We start from the raw sequence: 12,411 nt of genomic DNA, 5'->3' as shown, positions 1-12,411 counted from the left end.
TTATGAGAAGGCATAATATTGTGACTAGTAATTACGTGCCGTTGGAAGCTCCGGATATCGATTTTCTACCATGAATAGCAAATAAACAAGTACTTTAAAATCAGAGTAACATTATTGTTCCGATAGATAAAGCAATAATTTAATATAAATCATGTAATTACCGTGCGGTCAGAATTTTGTATAGCGACGTTATTATTAGAGATTCAATATGATCAAAGTACCACACTGACCAAAAAATTATCCATTAAGCTCTACGTCATGGATAAGATAAACCTGCTATTCTCGTTTCTGTTTCTGATTTGTTTCTTATCGCCTAATTGTAAAGTGCTTGCTGTGGGTAAGAATGCTTCTTGTTGTCTTGTATTAATATATATATATATATATTTTTTTTTGGCTTTTGGTTTGTATTATAGCATATAATTTGATTTATGAACTGCCAAAGATGTTGATTTCAGACAATGGTGTGCTATCTTAATTCACTTTTGCGATAAAAAGTACTCAGGCTTGAGCAAAGATTTTTTCTTAGGTTTTTTCAAGTGTACCAACGCTGGGCAAGGCAGAGATATATCGTTGTGCAAAGATGATTGTGGTACGCAGGCATTTACCGAGAGTATGCAGGGTGAGTAACTAACAGTATAAAAAACGACATCATAAAACATATCGCAGTCTTTTAATCTGTTCTTTCTATTTCAAAATGTGTAAGCTCAAGTAACAGTAGAACGTTCAAAGAGTGTACTAAGGTTTTTATTGATTATATATGTCATAATGAATACTGTATAGTGCCTTACGAAATTGTTATAATATTACAAGTTTAGTTACTCTTTTTTTTTCTTGATAAATTTGTTAAAACGCCTCATATGTAGCCTATGTTATATGATGTTATATTGACGTTTATGTTGCATCTGGGGACATGACCGTATGTGTTAGGCTAAATAATCCAGCTATATTAATTGAGTCTCACAAGCTTAAAACGTTAAATCCGGACACTGTAACGTCCCACATAACTATTTGCTTTACAACTTTAAGCTATCATAATCAGGGATTTGCTCAGCGTAACTGATATGCAATGTATCATAATTTTACTTCAATTTTGTGTTTAGATGCAACTTCACTCGTGAAAACTACCAGTAGATCAACTGCAACCATTTCCACTCCATGATACATATGTGTTTTTTTTTCTTTACTGTTTATGATAATGCTACGTGCCAAATCTGATACATTGGACGATATTCCAGCACGGTTCGACATTTTACCAAATCAATTAGAATTCGTGTAATAGAAATATTAAATACTGTTAACAGCATTTTATTTGTTTAATTGATGATGAACAAACGAGATTTAATTTTATGACTGCGAGGAATGGTTGGGAAAATACCCACTGGTGTAATATTGTATCTTTAATTACATCTTAAAGACGAAAGTAGCTTTAGTGTGACAGTATAATATAATCTTGTGATCTTTCGTTGACAGGTAGGGAAACGTCAGAGTCGTCATCAGAAACGAATTTGATCGCGAAAGAAGCTACGATAGGTAACATAAAGATAATTGACTTAACTGGAAATTCAATTAGAAATATTGTAGATTTTTAACGTTAAACATACAATCAATGTTGAATAATCAAGATTATTCCCACGTTTGTTGTCAAATAAATATATAATTACCAGGATTAATGTTCTATAATAATCTTGCGATCTTTTGTTGACAGGTAGGGAAACGCCAGAGTCGTCATCGGAAACGAATCTAATCGCGAGAGGAACTACTATAGGTAACATATAGATAACTGACTCCATTTGAAATTTAATTTGAAAGAATTGCACATTTTTCATATATAAATATGATAAATTTTGAGTAATCAAGATAACGCCAACGTTTGTCGTGGAATAAATTAATAAATATCAGGGTTAATGTATTCTAATAATTTTTTGAGATCTTGCTTTGACAGGTAGGGAAACTTCAAAAGCGTCATTGGCAACCAGACCAGTCACGAAAGGAAGTACTATAGGTAACTATTAAATAATTGACACACTCCATTTAAAATTATAACTTGAAAGAACTGTATATTTTTCACGTTTAAATGTAGTAGATGTTTAAAATCAAGATAAATCCCACGTCTGATATATATAAAATATAATAATAATAATAAAAATAATAATAATAATAATAATAATAATAATAAAATGATGAGGATTCATTTATTTAACCCATTTCTAATGCAGTACCCACCGCACGTTTGCGTCACATCAGAAATTTTGTGAGAAGTGTCAGTTACAAATTCACTGAGTTTTCCTCGCTATGAGCCTTCATTGTTGTCTTTTTTGTATCATGTTAACAATTGCTTATGTCCACATTTTACCGTATCAATTGTAGTTTTCCTCGTAGTGTTATTTGGGTATATATCAGAATGGAACATTGATCCTTGCATATTTTACATTTTTGCGTTCCTACGTTTACCCATCAATGTTGTTTTTATGCTTCATACCATTTCACCATCACGTATCCCCTTTCTTGAACAATGCAGAGTCTACAACTCAATCACAATGTTCTGTGAATACTATTTGGAGAAACTGCTCCTGCCAGGTGACATGCGACGATCCTACTGGATTGTATGGTTGTTACAACAACTGTATTGGAGCTCAAAGTTGCATTTGTCCTGATGGGTTCATGTTGAAAGGAAATGAATGCATCTCACGTGAAGAATGCGGTTGCTATCATCACGTATACGGTGTTGTACCGGTGAGTCTACTTACGACAAAAGGTACTTTTCTACATCGTCAATTCGACTGGACATAGCTATCTTTTTTATATCTTTATTACTAATCTTCTCCAAATTATACAAGATAAAGCTCAGCTTGAGGTTTATCCCGAATTAAGAACATGAACTTACTTTCTGTTGCTAAGCCATAAGAAATCGTGTAATTAATTTGTTGCAGAGTTTCCTATTAGACGTTTCTGATTCAATGCCAAGGATTGGATTTTATCAAAGTGAACACACGGCAGATCTTTCGTACATATACTATATTTTGAGAAACGTAAAATGTTTTATTTTTTACTTTTCAGAATGGAATATCTCTGATAACAGCAAACTGTACCGAACATTGCACGTGTCATGATGATGTACTGTCCTGTCAAAGCTTTTCCTGTGGTATTAATGCAACCTGTGTAAGCCAATCTGGTATAGAACACTGTCATTGCAATGAAGGGTTCATGGGAGATGGTTCGACGTGCACACCAATACGAGATTGTCAGGATATTTACAACAATGTTTCCAGAGAAGAAGGCGTTTACAAGATTTACCCAGACTCTTGGCCTCATAATCCATTTCTGGTGTATTGTCAAAATGGTTGGACTGTAAGTGATCATGTTTTATTATCTTAAAACATTATTGTAAATATGCTGAAGAAACAGTAATAAAAATCCGGTCTTTTGGCCGCATAATCTTATTCACGTTATTGCCAAAGTTGTTGGATTGTAAGTTTACTTCCATTAATTATGTTAACAAGTATTTGGAACTATGCTATATAATTATGTGAAATATTTTTTTGTTGACTATCGGAACTAGTAGTATTGCCTAACTTCGGTATAAAAAAAAAACAGACGCAATCGTAGTCGTGTATGTGAGAAACTTTCCAATATTTCAGAGGATGAACCCAAAAAACAAATATATTTATTCATTTTATTATGTTGTACACCGTCGAAAGACCCTGCTATCAGTCCATTATGTAGTTCCATTATACTTTTAGTTTCAAGTCCAAAGTCCAATACTCTGTGCAACGTCCCTTTCTAAAATGCAACACAAACTTCAATAAAAAACATAATGTTTTCAAGATCGCAAGTGAAATGTTTACAGCACATTACAAAGTTGACAAGTACAAATTGTGTTGAATATCATCCAATCGTTTGTTTATATAAAAGTTACAAGAACATGTTTGGTTTGAGTTATTAACATATGTAAACAATGGTATAACATTAACAGCTAGCTCTGCACTTAGGATTCGACGCCACCATCTAGTTAGCTGTAATCGACATTCTAGATTTTATAACAAATTATTCTGCTGAATGTCTTGGAAACCTCAATAGTAATAGAGACTTTTCTAGCACTCAGCTTTAACTTTTTTTTTTCCTTCTAATATGAAGTATCAATACTAATACACTGAGTAAGGTTATCATTTAAGTTTTAATTTAAAAGACATCATACTGATAAATGTCCGTTAAACTATCAACAATAACATATATACAACTGAGAATTAAATTACAATACTTTCGCTGTCTTGTTCTTAAAGGTTTTTCAACATCGTTTCAACGGTTCAGTCTCGTTTTATCGTGATTGGAATACATACAGAAATGGATTTGGTAATCTGAACGGTGAATTTTGGCTCGGGAATGAAAAGGTGCATTACATAACAAGTCAAAGTGATTACATGCTGGAAATGAATTTCAAGTTTACTTCCGGTGAAAACGGATACTTTCGGTACGACCCATTTCGGATAGGGACAGAGGAAACCCAATACAAGTTAGAGGTCCTTGGAGAATACACTGGCAGTTCTGGTACGCATACTGATCAACTGCTATCGCAGGATATTAATTTTACAACGTTATTCCAATTGTCTTGATTTTCAAATTGTTTGTGGTTACCAAGCTTTCTGGCGAAATGAATAATACGATAACAAAGTGTTAGTAAGTTTCTAATATATTTATCAGACCAAGCAAAACGGGACTGGAAATAAAGGAACCAACAAATGGATTCAAAATTAGCTATGTACACAAACTGAATAAACTACCAATTCTTCACATTTTATCATTATGCACTATGCTGATATTAGGACTCCGAATAGTCTTGGTGTACATACTCCATTTTTCAACAGTTAGTTCAAATTGGGCAGTAATTACACACAGGAAAAGGAAGTAAAGTACAACTTTAAAGATAAATTTCTGATCTGAAAAGGCAGAATATTTTATAATGACCTCAATTTCGAATGTTAAGTTTTCACTTTCATCAACCATTTTCGCAGGCTATTAAATCGAGCGTCGTGAAGACCTATAGTTATTTTTCGATCCTATATGAACTAAATTGATTAAATTGTGCGCCTAAAAGGGGTGAAGAATTCATAAAGAAAATTCGCACTGCATTCCCTTTCAAATAGGTTTTTTCGAAACCAGAGTGCAACACTACTAAGATATGTATGAAGCTGGAAACATTTGTTACACAAATGGAGGGAATAATTAACGTTTTAATTCTGGAGGTAAATTTAGTTCTCGATTATTACGTTTGAATCAAATTAAACATTCCACTTGCAAAAGGTTTATCTGTGTGTTGACAATTTGTATAATATTATGTACATATCACATGTATGTTATAGGCTGAATTTTTGTTCCTTTAAATTATTGGAGATGCTCATGAAATGTAATAATTTGGTTCCCTTCCGCAGAATATGATTACATGGATTTTCATCGTCAAATGAAATTCTCAACCTATGATCGCGATAACGAATACCTATCCGGGGACTCATGCGCTACGTCCCATAAGGGTTGCTGGTGGTTTAACCATTGCTATGAAGTCAATTTCAACGGTCAGTACGGAGATCCCTGGGATACTGGCATTTGTATGCACGACTTGAAAGAAAATAATACCATCCTGTGTAATATCACCATGACGACAATGAAAATCAAACCGTCTGATAAGACCACTACAGTGTCAGGACAAGTTGGTAAGATGGTATCATTTAAAGCATCTGATGGAACTATAATTCCATTGGCATAAGCATTTGTGAAAGGGTCATCGAACATTAGCAGTGCACGTATCAGAGAAAGAGAGGCAGCAGCACAATTCCAAGTCAGTGTTAAATTATTGTCATATATTGACAATTAGCCTGCTTGCTCGATATCTGAATGATAAAAACTAACATAGCGATTACATAAGCAGGTCACCCTAGTGTTGGTCATTATGTCTTTCGCCAGTGACGATAACGAACATGTAGCTATCTTGCAGTTCTTCATCACGATTCGTCCCTTTAAAATTTAATGCAATAAGTATCACCTCCTAAACATCATCTAATAATTAAGATCATTGCAGCGCTGGTTTGAATTGCATTGAAAGTACCGACATCTTCGTCCAATTTAGTATAATAATGAATACATATTGAAAAATAAAGTATATAATGAAGAAACAGAATACGTGTTAAAATGGCCAAAAGGTGTCACATAATATTTAAATCATTATACTTTGTACTTTTTGAAATACCTCGGGGATTTTATAGCACTCAAAAATGAATTACATCATTTGTTCTCACAACTCTACATGATCACATGACTGGCACAAAGTATTCATCACTGCATAATGAATTCATCAAGCTTTAACTATTTTGCTTAATTCAACTCATTAACGTCAATTCAAAATATTTAAATTTACATCTTGTTAAACAATAGTGTTGGAAATTATATTGGTGGCTTTAAGACGTGTTTTTATTTGTTTTATTGATGATCGTGAAATTTTTTTTTTCATCGGATATCTTTCACAAAAAAAAAATTCCTTCCATCTCTTGTTTCCTTCATCTTTAAACTTGACGATCTAATTCTCTTATGGTGCAATTAACTGTACATGTTTCGGAGAAGATCACAGTTGCCAAGATTCTCAATGTAATGACAGTACCTCCTGTGCCAATCAGACCTGCTTTTGTAATGAAGGATTCATGGGAGATGGTTCGAAGTGCACACCGTTACGAGATTGTCAGGATATTTACAACAATTTGTCCAGAGAAGAAGGCGTTTACAAGATTTACCCAGGATCTTGGCCTCATAATCCGTTTCCGGTTTATTGCGAAGATGGTTGGACTGTAAGTATCTCAGAACTTTTGTGACGGAAACTTTGACAATATCTCGAGTACTGTGAGTAAAGATCGATTAAAAATGTGAGAACATATCGCAAAAATGTTTACTTTTTTCAAGATCCCTTTAGTCTTCAACCTTGAAATGGTTTATTAAAGGGGTACAGAAAGGAAAACTATTTTCTTATTATTATATATCATAAAGATATCACTGTTGGGTTTTCCTCATTGCCGGGATATTTGTCGATCGTGATGACTAACAGTGTGTTAGACTGCCATACCATTGAAATAGTATTCAGTCCTTTAATTTCAGGTGTATAACGATACTTGTGAATGTAATGGTTTGAATTATATTGAACTGAATGTGAAGAAAACAATCTGTGATATATTTATAGACAGATACCGTACCGTATCTTTCTAACTTTTTTTGTCAAAGGTGTTCCAGAATCGTTTCAATGGTTCAGTCTCATTTTATCGTGATTGGAATGACTATACCAATGGATTTGGTAATCTGAGTGGGGAATTTTGGCTAGGAAATGAAAAGGTTCATTACATATCAAATCAAAGACATTACGCGCTGAAAGTTAGTTTGTTCTATAGTTCTGGTGAAAGCGACGTTTTGGAATATGACCGCTTTTGGATTGAAGATGAAGAAACCGAATTCATGTTAGAAGGTCTCGGCATCTACAATGGCAGCTTGGGTATGTAACTTCGGGGCCAGTAAAGGTTGCAATATGAAGAAAACATTTCATAATTAAGAGATATATATGTAGTTGTACTAACTTGTTTGATCCTGCGTTGCGATTTATTAACAACTAAATCTAATACAGGTAAATTTCGTTTACCACCTATTCACTGTTGTGTTTTAGTTTCATACGGGTTGTTTAATTTCTTCACTTCTGATGTGATTTTGACTATTCTCTAATTACCTGTATACCTAACTCAAACACTGTTCTGTAGCCCTAAAATCAGTGTTAACACCTACATAGAGAGATAACCAGTGTGGAAAATGCACCTGACTAAGGCCATCAGAACGTGTTCCCTATAGTATGATGTGCCCACATAAATTGTGTTACAAATTCTTGTGTAGTGTCATATTTTTGTAAAAAATTCCACCACCTACCCCACTCATACGAAATCCCGTTCTCTAAAACGATAACAGCAAGTTTAGTGCGAACATTAATCTACGTAAGCTCGGTGAATAGATATTATGATAGCATGTTGTTATGCTTATGTAGGTTTGTAAATGTCATTCCATTGTAAGTTTTGGTCATTTAAAATACATGTTTCAAGCTGATTTCAATTCTCTGAACCGTTCATGACAAATCTTTAATCTAGAGATGTAAACGTCGTGCAAACATAAAACAAAACTTATGTTATATAGCATGGTTTCTTTCATTCTGCAGAATATGATTATATGGACTTTCATCGTCATCAGAAGTTCTCAACATATGATCGCGACAACGATGAACTATCAAGAGGCTCATGCGCAATTTCCCATAAAGGTGGCTGGTGGTACACGTATTGTTATGAAGTAAATTTCAATGGTCAGTACGGTGATCCATGGGATACTGGTATCTGCATGCACAACAGAAAAGAAGCAGGTACTGTACGATGTGACATCTCCAAAACGAAGATGGAGATTAAACCAGTGGGTGAACTAGTCGAGAAGTCAACAACAACGTCACCACTAGGTGGTAAGTGGTTCCTATGGTAACATAATGTAACATTTTCTCATCGGTGATAGAGGTCTTACTTAGCAAAGTTACAGAGGTGTTTCCTTGTTTTTCTTTTTCACTTTCGATGGCTTTCCATTGTTCCATACTACTTTCTCACGGTATAAATTTCACGATGACATCAATCGTGCCGTACGTTGAACAGTGCAAAAGTGAAGTTTCAGGCCTTATGTTTCCATGAATGGCTTAGCATCCTGAATGTTGATATGCTGTTTTTAATTTATGCCAACTAAAGTTATCTGTTTGTGGTTTTCCTCTGTACATAAATTGCTGTTTCCCATTATTGTGCGAACAAACAATCTAATAAAAGCACCCACAAAGTGTGAAAATTGCGACCTTGGAATTATACTGAACAAGTGTGTAAAGTAGTGTACAACCGAAGAAAATAATATCCACATAAATGGGTCAACAATGTAATATCTACATCAAAAACATTATCATAGTATTTTGGAGCCGTCTCAATGTATTTGCAGCATGTCGCATAATGTCACATCTGTCAAGTCACAGAACGTTTGCTAAATACATTTCTAAACTTCAGATTTTCTAGTCTGGTTATTGTTTCGGAACATTTAGGGAATGTACAAAGTGGTTAACGGTACCTGCTAACGTACCTGGACATATTAATGTACTATACAGACTGTCGGTTGCTTACACTCGTTAATCCTTGCAGGTTTACTGTTGATTAGTCTATCTTAACCAAAAGTATGTAGGAAAGAGGACTGTGATTAATATCTAGTTTAAATTTATAAATAAATGACGACTACTCCAGATGATTGTGTTCATGATTTTGAATGGTTATTCATTTCTCGCCGATGAATGAGAGGATACTCTTTGCCATTTATACCCCATTTATGTAGCTACATGTCCAATCAACACTCTGTGGCAGAATTGCTCCTGTCAGGCCACTTGCTATGACCCAACCGGGATGTACGGTTGTTATAACAACTGCGCCTCTGGTTACTCATGTATTTGTTCAGATGGGTATTTGCTGAAGGGAGAAGACTGTGTTCAACAGGAAGAGTGCGGATGCTATCAACAACATGTTGGTGTGATTCCGGTAATTTCTCAGCAATTTTGCAGAAAGTAAAGACAACAATATGATATAAAAGTTAGGATATGCGTTCGAATATTGGTTTTTGGTACATTGAGTTTGCTTTCATGGTTTCTCCTATAATATACATATATATGCTCACAAATATACTGCATTCAATTAACTTCTTCAAAGTCAATTTATAAATCACCTCATTGTGATATAATTTCAGGAGGTCAGACTACCTTCGTTTTATCTCATTTTTTTTTCAAAGAATGGAACGTCATATATAAATGATGACTGCACGATGCGCTGCTCATGTCAAGATGACATTTTATCCTGCGAAAGCTATTCATGTGGTTCTCATGCAAGATGCGTACGAAAGACGTTTGGCAGTGTTTGTATCTGTATACAGTCCTACATGGGCAATGGCACTGTATGTGAAGTACCTAGAGATTGCCAGGATGTATACGACAGTGGATATACCAATAATGGTGTGTACACGATTGAGCCAATCTCATGGCCGTATGGTCCGTTTGACGTTTATTGTCAGGAAGGATGGACGGTGAGTCATGTATTAATTCAATTAGGTTGAATCAATATGATCAAAAATCAAAAGTTTTATCAATTCAATTAAGTAGTGGACCAGGGATAAATTGATTCAAATGGTCTTGCGTTGCATATTTACATTGTTGCCGTTACCGTGGGCAAACAGTTTACAACATTCAATGCAGCAGCTGTTGAAATCAGTTATTGTCGTTTGTTTCTGTCAATGCTTCTAGATAGAAGTTACAGTGGATGTTTTATATACTTTATATGCGTTTTATTTTGAATCGTTCTTACATAAACAAATGGTTGTCCCGTTATATGGAAAATATCCATGCAGGTACTGCGTCAACAATATGTCATGTATGCTATTAAATCACTGTAAACTATGCAATCATGCCTCATGCCAACCAACTACTACGTACCAGACAATTACCCAACCCAGTAGTCCACCACTTCAACAATGCGTAGCAAAAATAAAGAGAAACGCCCTCTATCGGCACTGTACATCTGACACTAGCATCTGGCAGTCTTACTGACAGATCTAATGACATATTGAAATTTCTTCATAATAAATATTTTTGCAAATTGAAAAATATTGCACCAATTCTCATTTAGGCACCTTATTGGAACAAACAATTCTCAAAATGGAGGGTAACTACCCTTCCCATTGGCTCCTGCCTCCAAGCCGACAATTCGGAAATCCAACTTATCGAACTCCCCAACACTAAAAAACAAGGCTTTTAATAACATTTACAGCCCATGTTGACGATACATAAAACTAAAATAATAATATAAACAAGCAAACCATACATGTGAATAAGCAATATTTCAGTGTGAGAAATTACTTAAACTCATTCAATTAATTAACAGTAAGTAATCATTTCATGCCTTGCTTCAAATAATGATGAAACAGTATTGCAACAAACAAAATGTTCTTCTTTCTTGTGGGCAAAGAAAGTACGATTTAATGTTGTTAAATTAATTTCTGTTACTATATTGCTTCTTCGTTTGCAGATATTTCAGCGCCAAATTAATGATTCCAGTGGCTTTTTCAGAGATTGGAATAGCTACAAGAATGGCTTTGGTGATCTAATGGGAAGCTTTTGGCTCGGAAACGACAAAGTACATGTAATTTCTAATCAAAGGGAATACCAGCTTCTGATTGAAATAGTTATATCCATCACTATCAACGAGAGCCTACACTATGATAATTTCCGCATTGGTAATGAGGAGAGCAAATACAGACTGGAATCACTTGGGAAATACTCAGGAAGTTTTGGTATGTAAACACATCAATTTTTAACTGCCTAAAAGTCAAAATAACGTGATGATCCTACTCATGTAAGAAAGACCTATGGTATAAAATGGTTGCTTAATCAATCTGATCACTGTTTTGAACACGGATGTAACTAGAGCAACGTAGAAGATAATAATATGATACCAATCATGAGGTTGCTGTCTGTACTGTTGGTTTCTTTAATAAGTTGCAACTTGTTTTGTAATCGCATAAGTAACAGTCGTTCTTTTCTTTTCTTGTCTTAATTTTCAAAGTGACTTATTATTTCTTTATTCTTGGTTGATAGAATACGATTACATGAGGTACCACCAAGGTATGAACTTCTTTACCTATGACCAAGATAATGACAACAATATCGCTGACGGCTGTGCAAATATCTATGAAAGTGGATGGTGGTTTAATAATTGCACTACCTTGAACCTCAACGGTCGATACGGAGACCAGTCGGACGACGGTATTTGCCTTTATGACAAGAATCAACTGACAAGTGAATGCGACGTAACGCAGACAACAATGAAGATAAAACCAACCTAAGCGTGTCCATGTACAAGGAAACATTTCTATAGATATGATTTTAACCTCAGTTATCAGTAAGCGAGCATTATATTTAGGCCTATGCCATTTCAAACTATATGTTGTTGATTATGGATCTCATTTCCGCTTGCTAAACTTAAACTACATGTGTATGTTCTCAGGCGCGTAGCCAAGGGGGGGGGGGCGAAGGGGCAGCCGCCCCCCCCCCCCGAGCATTTTTTTTTAAATTTTTCATGTTTTTATAATATCGCTAGTATTTTCAAAAGAGAAAATGCTAAGATGCAACTTACAAGTCCTGGGAAGTGCCATTTCCAGCGATCTGGGAGGCATTTTCAGCCAACATTTTCTTGCACGCTTCGCGCCAATTATGGTGGCGCTACGCTTAGATAGTTTGCAATGCCGAATCTACAGTTTCGCCCCTCCTTTGGCAAATTCCTGGCTACG

At 35.0% G+C, this 12,411-nt stretch overlaps 1 protein-coding gene across 1 annotated transcript; it reads left to right on the top strand.

Annotated features, from left to right (window-relative positions):
- Window positions 1–120: 120 nt before the first annotated feature.
- On the top strand, window positions 121–12,144 carry LOC139974121 (uncharacterized). The gene is made up of 16 exons (XM_071981050.1): window positions 121–337; window positions 527–619; window positions 1,471–1,530; window positions 1,706–1,765; window positions 1,943–2,002; window positions 2,519–2,733; window positions 3,058–3,348; window positions 4,281–4,545; window positions 5,427–5,705; window positions 6,610–6,830; window positions 7,258–7,522; window positions 8,228–8,518; window positions 9,415–9,614; window positions 9,862–10,152; window positions 11,151–11,415; window positions 11,720–12,144. The coding sequence occupies exons 1-16, from the start codon at window positions 259–261 to the stop codon at window positions 11,965–11,967; spliced, it is 3,183 nt and encodes a 1,060-aa protein (XP_071837151.1). The 5' UTR covers window positions 121–258; the 3' UTR covers window positions 11,968–12,144.
- The last annotated feature ends 267 nt before the right edge of the window (window positions 12,145–12,411 follow it).

The sequence above is a fragment of the Apostichopus japonicus genome, chromosome 9 (genome assembly GCF_037975245.1).
Source record: "Apostichopus japonicus isolate 1M-3 chromosome 9, ASM3797524v1, whole genome shotgun sequence".
In the NCBI taxonomy this organism is placed as follows: domain Eukaryota; kingdom Metazoa; phylum Echinodermata; class Holothuroidea; order Aspidochirotida; family Stichopodidae; genus Apostichopus; species Apostichopus japonicus.
The sequence above is the reverse complement of the archived record's forward strand: the minus strand, read 5'-3'. Positions and strand labels throughout refer to the sequence as shown.